The following is a 10,036-nucleotide window of genomic DNA, read 5'->3' as shown; positions in this document are numbered from 1 at the left end:
TTGCATTCAACTGGAGTTTTCCATCTCCTTGCTTGTTTCCTTGCCCCAAGCTCTGGAATATACCAGGGAGCCAAAGAGGTTCAATGAAAGTGGAAGAGGGCACTCAGGGGCAATCATGTCAAACCATTTGTATATTCCAGAGGTCAGAATCAGTCATAACAACTGGAAAATCCCCCAGAGCCATCTAGAACCCATCAGCTTCTGAGGGTGGACCATCTTAATAGGTCCCCCGCCACTGCAGAAGGGGAAAGGGACTGAAAGCTTAACTCTCAACAGGAAGTGATTTGACTGTGTCAAGGGACTGATGTCAATATCTCCCACTTTCAGATCACCCTTTTCCTGCCCGGTTATTTTAAAAAAAGGCCCAGAGTGTGACCTGTCACATGCGTTGAATTTGGGGACAGCCCCATGGTTGTCATGGCTGTCATAAAATCCTGAGCCACCCCAGAGGCAGTTGCCTCAGCATGGATGTTGAAGTCCCCCAAAACCAATGGTCTGGGAGTCCTCAACACTGTCTCTGAGACCAGCTCTGTCAGGGAGACTGTTGGGCAGTAAGGCAGGTGGTAAACTAGCGGAATCCCTTATCTGTCCCAATTGCCCAATGCCAGGAACACACACTCTATATCCCTCCCCCATCTGGACAGAGAGACTCCAGAGAGAGAGAGAATTTCTACAGACCACAGCAATTTCCCCTCCCCAGACCTCGAGTCTGCACTGATGCTGCCCTGAGTACCCAGGTGACCACAGTTGGATGAGACCAACTCCACCCTGCTCACCCACCCAGGTCTCTTATTCTTTTGCCACTGGGACAAACACATAGGGGCCCCTTCTTTATATTGTACTTTATTTTTTGTGCTCATGATAGTATTGGGGCAGTTATTATGCAATCCCACACTGATTGTGCTTGCAATCAGAGTGGACAAACTCCGATTCATTTTCCAAGCAGAGCATATTCCATAATGTCGTGCTGAAACCCTGTAAGTTTTTTATACTACAGATGTAACAATATAATTAAAACAGTTTAAAACATTCTACAGTGCAAAAGTGTGCCCCCCAGACAACAATGCAAAAATGTCCCCCCAAGCAACAATAATGCAATAACACTGGGGAAGCATTGCAGAACAACAACGCAAGGGGAATAGTGTGTGGAGGGTCCAATATGAATCCACACTAATGCACTATTATTGCATCAATAAATGACATGCTGCGGAATACACCCATCCACACACACACAAAAACAGTCTGGAGTGGCCCATAGGAAGTGCCAGTGGAGAGGATAAGAGGGGCAAATGCCACCTCTTCAGACAATCGACACAAGATAATATCAACAAACAATAAACGTCCATTAAAATTGCAAAAGTATTTTCTTTCCCAAAAAGGTTTTCTAAAATACAAGTGTTCTAAAATTTGAGTCTTAACAGGGCGGGTGTGTGTGTGTGTGTGGCACCAATGCATATCAACTGACAAGTGCATTCGATTAAATAAATTACATTTCTGGTGCCAGTTAGTGAACCTTTTCGATTTCAGAATTGTGGAGCTGTTAGGGATATGGTAAGAGGCAGTTTCAATAGCTTGGTTGCAGACTAAACAGCCTCCACACTTAAAGTGTCCCACTGGTAGATGAGAAATTTTCTGTGGTCTTTTAAAATCAACGTGAACAAGAATATCTTTTAAATTGTGGGTTCTGCGGAACCCTATCAAGGGATGGGGATCACAACCCACAATGTGAGATACAATGCCCAGTATCTGTTTATGATTTGTCTTACTTCCATTGTTTGCAGAGTAAACTCAAAAGAACCAGGTAATACGTTTTTGTGGTATTTTGCTTTTGGGTACAAGAAGGTCCCATCTGTCGCATGCATCTGTTTTCACCTGGGCTTTATGAATAATATGCCTGGGATATGCTCTATTTGCCAGGGCAATCTCTACCTCACCTGCTGCTCGTTGGTATGTGTCCAAAGTAGAGGAATTCCTTTTCCTATGCAAAAATTGGCCCAAAGGTAGGTTACATTTAAGATTGTATGGATGATACAATTTAAAATGTAATACAGTAAAGTGTTACAGTCAGTATCCTTTTTATATAGGGGAAACAGATAAAAAAATTCCCAATGGTCCATGTGACTAAAGCAGTGTTTTTCAACCTTTTTTGGGCAAAGGCACACTTGTTTCATGAAAAAAATCACGAGGCACACCACCATTAGAAAATTTTAAAAAAATTAACTCTGTGCCTATATTGACTATATATAAAGTAATTTTTCAATTTTTCCCACGGCACACCAGGCAACATCTCGCGGCACACTAGTGTGCCGCGGAACAGTGGTTGAAAAACACTGGACTAAAGTATCCAAAAATGGGACTGATGAATGACTAGTATTTAACCTTGATTGATGGACCTCTGTGGTTTCTTGAAGGATTTTTCACATACAATTTACAACTAAGGCTGCAATCCTAAGCATATTTAAAATATTGTCCCCATCTAAATCAATAGGGCATACCGCAGAGAAAACATGCTTATAGAAATCACAGAATTGTAGAGTTGGAAAGGGACCCTGAGGATCATCTAGTCCAACCCCCCGCAATGCAGGAATACGCAGCTGTCCCCTGTGGGGATCAAACTGGCAACTTTGGCATTATCAGCACCGTGCTCTAACCAACTGAGCTATCTAGGCTTATGATGGGATCATTTTCAAACCTCACATTCCAGGAAATATACTTCGGATTTTCTGTGCCCTAAATAATATTCTCTGGTGTCACCTGTGGATGAACTACTCAAAGCACAGAAGAGCTTCATGTTCCCTTCAAGGTTGCTGCAGAGGGCTCTGGTTGGAGCAGTAGCATGGTTTGATAATCCGTTTTCCTAATGCAAATAACAATTAGGTGGGAAACAGGGAGAATGCAAGAACCTCGTTTGGAAGCATGTTGTGAAGTCAGTTGGACTGGTTTTCAGCTGGGTAAGATCCCAAATGGATATGCTGATTTAAATAGTCAATTCTATTTAAATATGTAACTTATGTAAATATGTAAAGTAATTAACGTTGTCGGCCTTAGTGATCTTAGAACTGAAATGACCATAAGGAGTATGAGAAATAGCATCTTAGGAACACCCACACTCTTTTTAAATTGTTGTATGATGAGATACTTTCCCAGATTGCAGAGGATGATACACATTAAATACGGTAAGTGTGTGACTTAATCTGAACAGAATTACCTAGTAAATTCGCTACTGTAATTAGCAGGGGAACGAAAGTTCACACCAGCTTCTCAGAGCAGTTATTACTTTGATTCATACTCTCGACTGAACACTTTCACAGAATCACAGAATTGTAGAGTTGGAAGGGACCCTGGGGGCCATCTAGTTGAACCCCCAGCAATGCAAGAATCTCAGCTAAAGCATCAATGACAGATGGCCATCCAACCTATGCTTAAAGACCTCCAAAAGGTGTTAGGTGTTCCTGAACTGTCTCAAATAACATACTGAAGACTCGTAATAGGGATGGAAGAGAGAGAGAAGTCATCAGGACTCCTGCACCTTTCACAATATAGAAATCTAGAGTTTTGGAGTTCATCATCATCTGTATGCTCATGGCACACAAGTCTACCAGCATGTGTGGTGGTGGATGTGCTAAGTGCCAGGCCTCAGTAGTGGGCTAGATGAGAACCAAATAACAAGCTCAGTTCAGAAAAGTGAAATGCATCCTGTTCTGGGCAGGGTTATACTTCCCTTGAAGGAGCAGGTGTGCAGCTTGGGGCTACTCTTTGATTCAATGATGTAATTGGAGGCACAAGTGGCCTCATTGTCATGGATTAGTTTTGTACCAGCTTTGGCAGGTAGCCCAGTTGCAATCCTATCAGGATGGTCATAGCTTGGCTTTGGTCATTTATGTTCTGGTAAACTACTACTGCAATACATTGCATGTGGGGCTGCCTTTGAAGATGGTTTGGAAACTACTGCTAGTATAGAGCATGGCTACTAGATTTATTAACTGGAACAAGAAGGTATGAACAGCAGCTCTGCCCCAGTAATAATAAACAACTGCTTGTATTATGCTTGTGGGATTTTATTATTGTATATCTTACTTGGTTGTTGATTCAGGACCTTTTTTAAAATTGGGAAGCAGTATATAAATGTAATAAACTTAACCTAAACATAACATAATATTATATTGAACTCCAGAAAACTGGCCACTAGAAGATCTTACAATTAATATTCTCCCGATGTATGAGAGGAAGAAGACTCCCAAGACCATAGGAGCTTTCACTTTCTTCCTCATCACATTACAGACCAGTTCCTCTCCTCCTTAAAAGTTTATCTGTGGCTGCAGTTGAACACACACCCTGATTGAGATATATTCTTTTTTATCATTGTTTTTATTAAAGATTTTATCGCATTACAGAGGTACAGACATTGTTTTCAGGTTATAAAGTCCTTTTTACAGATCAGTTATATTCAATGTGAGACTTTGGTGTTGTATAAAGTATAAGGTTGGGGAAGAAGGTATGTGGAGAGAGCGAGCTTTGGGGCACCCTAATTAAGAGCTTTCTGAAAGGAAACAATAGGCTTGGCTTCATTCCTCCTGAGGTGAGGGGGAGTGACTTAGCTAAACCTGGTAAGACAGCTTACTCTGTGGTATCAACCCCCTTGTGCATTCCAGGCCTAGGCAAACTCGGCCCTCCAGACGTTTTGAGACTACAATTCCCACCATCCCTGACCACTGGTCCTGTTAGCTAGGGATGATGGGAGTTTTAGTCCCAAAACATCTGGAGGGCCAAGTTTGCCTATGCCTGGATTAGACTTTAGCATGTTATGAGTCTTGTTATCCAACACTTTGTGACAAATATTGCCCCACTCAAGGTAAAACCTTAAAAGTGTCTTTCATGTATTAACCTTTTGGCTCAATGGTTAAAATAGCACCTTAGATTGTCACAGAAGCAGCTGCTACATTGAGGGAGGGGTATATACTGTCCCTCTTATCAGCACACAGTATATATAGGGTTCCAGAAGAGTCAGTCACTTAATTTTACTCAAGGTAAATACAGTTCAGGGTTGCAGAAGAGAAAATTAAAAATCACCTACAGAAAATACAATCTGACAAGGCAATACAATATACAGTAATCATGGCTACTGAATTGCAGAACTAAGACAACATACACTAATTATCTGGTGTCCTGGATCCAAGTGGATGAAGTACAGTACTTGGACTCAGGCTTAATTTTCATAAAATTGTAGAGTTGGAAAGGACCCCAAGGCTCATCTAGTCCAACTCCCTGAAATGCAGGAATCTCAGCTAAAGCATCCATGGCAGATGGCTTCCAACCTCTGCTTTAAAACCTCCAATGAAGCAGAGTCCACAAACTTCTGAGGAAGACTGTTCCACTGTCAAATAGCTCTTGCCATCAGAAAGTTCTTCATGATATTTAGTCAGGAAGGTCCTTTCTTGTAACTTTAAGCCATTGGTTCAAATCCTACCCTCCAGAGCAGGAGAAAATAAGCTTGTTCCCTCTTCCGTGTGATAGTCCTTAATATGGGGGCAGGATGGAGAACCTTTCTTTTCTATAGAGGGAACCATTTTCTTCAGAGTTAATCCACCAGGGTCTGCATGCCAGCAGTGGGCAGGACCAAGACCCAAAATGTAGCATTTCAGGATGGCATAACACTCCACCGCTCTTTCTGTCTCCCCTCCCCCCATTTCTCTGTGCTTCCCTTTCCTTCCATCTCTTTGTCTATTTCTGCTGTCCCACATCAATTTCCCATCCTCCTTGACAGAGGACTGAATGGATCATTTGCAGAGGGTTGCCACCCTGTTTTCTATTGCTCTATCCATTTTTATTTTCCTTCTCCCTCTTTCACTCTAGGCTTCCCTGTCTTCTTATAAATCTGAGGGTTACAGGTTCCCCACCTCTGCATTAAATTACCCCATTAGATTACAAGGTGTTTATAACCTGGTTCCAAGTGCTTTAGCTCCTTATGAGTAAATGATGACACCTTGAACTGAGTCCTGAAGCAGTCAATGCAGCTCTTTGAGAGAGGCATCATCTGCAGTAAAATGCTCCAGTTAGCAGTGTAATTGCTGTATTCTGCATCAGCTGTACCTTCCAAACCTAAGGGAAGCCCCACCCCACCCCAGCACACTACACTAATCCAAACTTGAAATTGCCAATGCCAACTCTGGTAACAGTTCCAGTTGCATCCCATATTATTAGCACCAGTAGCACCCCAAACTCTGCAACCATTGTCTCAAGATCTGGAAAGCACTCATTCACAGGGCCTCCATCTTGCTGAGGATTACCGGTAATCTTTTGTTTATCAGCCCTTGTCCAACCTATAACTGCATCTTGGCATTCACCTGACTCAAGGAGAATTAGAGCTCAGTGTCATTAGCATACTGATAACACCATGCTGCAAGGTAAAGGTATAGGCTGTTCCCAATGACTCATCTTGGGAAGGAATTTTCTCTTGGCTGTTGTAATTTTAGAGTGTTGAAAGATGTGTCTGTATGGGTGGGTCTATATAAGGAAGAGTAATATGGATAAATATATACTTATTTCCAGTGAATTCAACCTTATAAACACCTCTGCCTTCTGTGGGCAAGGTTCACTCAGTGATGCTTTTGAATAGGTAGTGATGGCCACATGGGGGTTATTCTGGCTTTATGTGATTTTTGCTTATAGATATAATAGCCAGGAATGTAACCCATGTGTAGGATTAAATCTACCTATACAGTATTATTACTGGTAGCAGTAGTATATTGGTTCAATAAAAGCTATTGGTTTATCTATTTTGTATTTGTTTCTCTTTTTTAAGCAAGGACGTTTAACATTATCATAATGTCATTTTCTGAAGGTGTTTTTATAAATCTTTTGGTACATTTCACCCTAAGAAAATATATGCTAGAGAAAGAAGTCTTATTATGGGCTAAAGCTGCTCACATTCTGGGACAGAAAGAGAGAAAACATAGATAGCATTTACAGTAGTTAAGCCCATGCTTCATGCCCTTCTTAATGCTATGGGTTACACCCATCTGACCTTTATCCTTTTGGTTTTTAGATCCTTGTTTGTATAAGGTTTTTAGTTTTACAAAAACTGATGTATGATTCAACAAGTTTCTTAACTCCAAGTTAATGTAAGCTAAAGAGCTGACAAATGTTCACCAGGAAACTAATTCCTTAGCTAAATGTTCACCAGGAAGCTAATTAGAATCAGCAGCTCTCAGGGAAAGATTGTTCTTTCTTCCTTCACTTGACATTAGTGGTTTTCCATTCTTGCCATCCTCTGATGTCACAGCAGTTGTGGTGTTTTTTTTAAAAGACACTATGCCCTTTATGATTAATCAGAATAGAAACAGTTGAAAGTCTTAGAAAAATAGCACTTCATATTTACAATGCAGTGTTTGCTGAACACTTCATGAAAATCTCTTTTGCTAAACTTGACTATTTTCTAACTGTGCTGAATAATTATTGCTACTATCAACTCTTTATTTAATTATTATTATTATTATTATTATTATTATTATTATTATTATTATTATAGAACAATTGTAATCTAAGTACAGTATTTGTATCTGACATGTAGTAAGACCTGAGCTTTACAATATTGGTAGCTCATATTTTCAGCAGCAGCAGCAGCAGCAGCATTGAACCTAGAAGATGAATGTGACTGTATTAATTATTTGTTTCAGAAATCTAGACCATTATTTGTCTATGTTGATATCATGGCAGTATACAACAAATGTGAATAAAATAAATCATGCTATGGAAAGTACAATATCAAACAATAATTATAACACAATTAGAGACAATTAAAAGAAGTTTAACAGTAAGAGTAGTTCGAAAGTGGAACAGACTCCTTTGGGAGATTGTGGACTCTGCTTCATCTGAGGTTTTTAAGCAGAGATTGGCTGACCATCTGTCAAGGATGCTTTAGTTGAGATGACACTTGACGTACCTTCCAACTCTACACTTCTAAGATAAACACATTTAGAATAAATGCAAGCCTAACCATGCCTACTCAGAAGTAAGTCCTATTGGATTCAGTGATGCTTTCTCCCTGGTAAGTGGGGTTAGGATTGCAGCCTTCAGGAACAATTTTGAAGTGCCTGGTGCCCAAACAACTGACCTGGTAAAGTCAGCACTCATTGTGCTCCTGCAGCCCTGTTCAGATGACTGCTTAGAACTGGAGGTGGTATTACCCTATATAACCATAGTCTGTGGACATATTAATCTTTTTTGTCTCAGCATGGTCTCTGGTTAAACTATTTTTGCATGGTTTTACTTTTATAGCACTTTAAGCAGGGCCTGCCCAAGACATTTCTGCACTTGAGGCAACCACAAAACAGCATCCTTTCCTTCCCTACCAGGGAAGAAGGGGTGAGTGAATTTCTACATCAGGAACAAGGAGGGGAATAAAGATCACCATGGGATCTGCTGCCATTGTGGATCCTGCTGCCTGAGAATGATCACTTCACCTTGCCTCATGAGTGAGTTGGCCGTGACTTTTAAGCTCTATATTGAAAAGGCTAAAAGTAGATTCCACAGGGGTTTACTTCTGTTAACTGCACTAGACATGTGAAGATTTTGATATGTCAGTGAGGCAAGACTCATGACTTCCAGAATATTTTTATTCAACGAACAAGCAATGCAATAAATATTTCTTTGCAGTGTGTGCTATCGTCTCCAGAACTAGAGTAAAATTCATTTTGCTCGCACGTTTTCCCCTCCCAATACAAATGTTATTCTGCCAGCAATTATGTGATAGCTCAGTGAGAAAGCGCAGACAACCTCCAGTTGTTTACACAGTCATTCAATATTCTTATTTCCAGTTCTTTAAAGGAAACAGACGGGATAGTGGAAGAGCAAGAAAATGCCTCTCCTATAACAATCAGATGCGGGTTTTCCAACACAACCAGATACTGTACTCATGTAAGCAAATAATGCACAACCCCCGCTCCTAAAGATGGATGGAAGGCATTAGAGGAAGTAAAAGAAATACAAAATACGCGAGAGTATGACTGATAGCTAATTAGGAAAGTAGCCTATATACTGTACAGCCGCAAACAGCTTTTCCGTTCCCACTTTTTATTTGTAGGACTGTTTCTTTCTCTGGTTCTGAAGCAAACTATTTTGCAGCTGCAAACTCCACCTCCCCGGGCGTCGTGTTCCTCCGCCCCTTCTAGTTTCCACAGGCCAATCAGCTTTCACTCATTCCCTTTCCCCCCACGTCTCACGTGACAGCCTCATCCCAGAATCCTTTAGCCAAGATGGCAGCCCCCAGCTAATAGTGCTGCACGTGTGTATATGTGTCTCTTTCTTTTTTTGGAAAATCGAGCGGACTTAAAATATTAAAACTCCATCATTCAAAAGGTAGTTTGTTGCTAATTCACGGAAGCATGAAGACCAAATCGTCCTCTCACAAGACCGAGAACACGCACAGGGTAAGATACGGGACGGCGGGGTCGGGTGGGGTGGATCGGAAACCCGGCCCTTTTAAGAACTCGGCTTAGCGCTTCGGTGCGCCGAGCTGGCGAAATAGTCTATTTGATATTCAGTTACATATCACTTTAAAAAACAATTGAAGCAGAGTGGTACAAAAGCAAAAGAAGTTGGAGAGCAGCGCAACTTTTTTGCTTTCCTGTACAAGTTTTGGAAATCTGTAGTTACTGCAAGCAAACAAAACAGCACCACACAAAAAACCTCCCTACTGCTTATGCCCAGGGCAGTCCAAAATAGTAACTGTGTGTAGCATTTGCCACTCATCTGCTAACAAAACAGCAGGAAAACTATCCCTGTTCTTAAAGTATTCTGCTTGGCTCTGAAACCTTATCTTGTTCTACTATGTAGTTTTGTGAAGCGCTGCAAGTTTTTCAACTTATTTGTGGTGTGTCTCTTGTGCTTCTAGCACACTGTAAATTGCAGATAATTCTTAACTATGAATATGGAAGATCATGCAACAGTACAGAAGATTAGACTACATTTTCTGATTTCAAATAAGTTGTCAGTCCCATTTGAGTCTGATTTCATTGAATTCTATGGGCTGTACCAT

At 40.9% G+C, this 10,036-nt stretch overlaps 1 protein-coding gene across 1 annotated transcript in view; it reads left to right on the top strand.

The window, feature by feature from the left end:
• Window positions 1-9,308: 9,308 nt before the first annotated feature.
• The window catches only part of UTP20 (UTP20 small subunit processome component), a 61,762-nt gene continuing 61,034 nt past the window's right edge, over window positions 9,309-10,036 (top strand). Inside the window, 1 exon segment of the mRNA XM_033162906.1 lies at window positions 9,309-9,428. Within this exon segment, the coding sequence (XP_033018797.1) occupies window positions 9,384-9,428 (45 nt within the window). The 5' untranslated portion in view covers window positions 9,309-9,383.

The sequence above is a fragment of the Lacerta agilis genome, chromosome 10, assembly GCF_009819535.1.
Source record: "Lacerta agilis isolate rLacAgi1 chromosome 10, rLacAgi1.pri, whole genome shotgun sequence".
Taxonomy (NCBI): domain Eukaryota; kingdom Metazoa; phylum Chordata; class Lepidosauria; order Squamata; family Lacertidae; genus Lacerta; species Lacerta agilis.
This window is presented reverse-complemented; position numbering and strand designations above follow the sequence as displayed.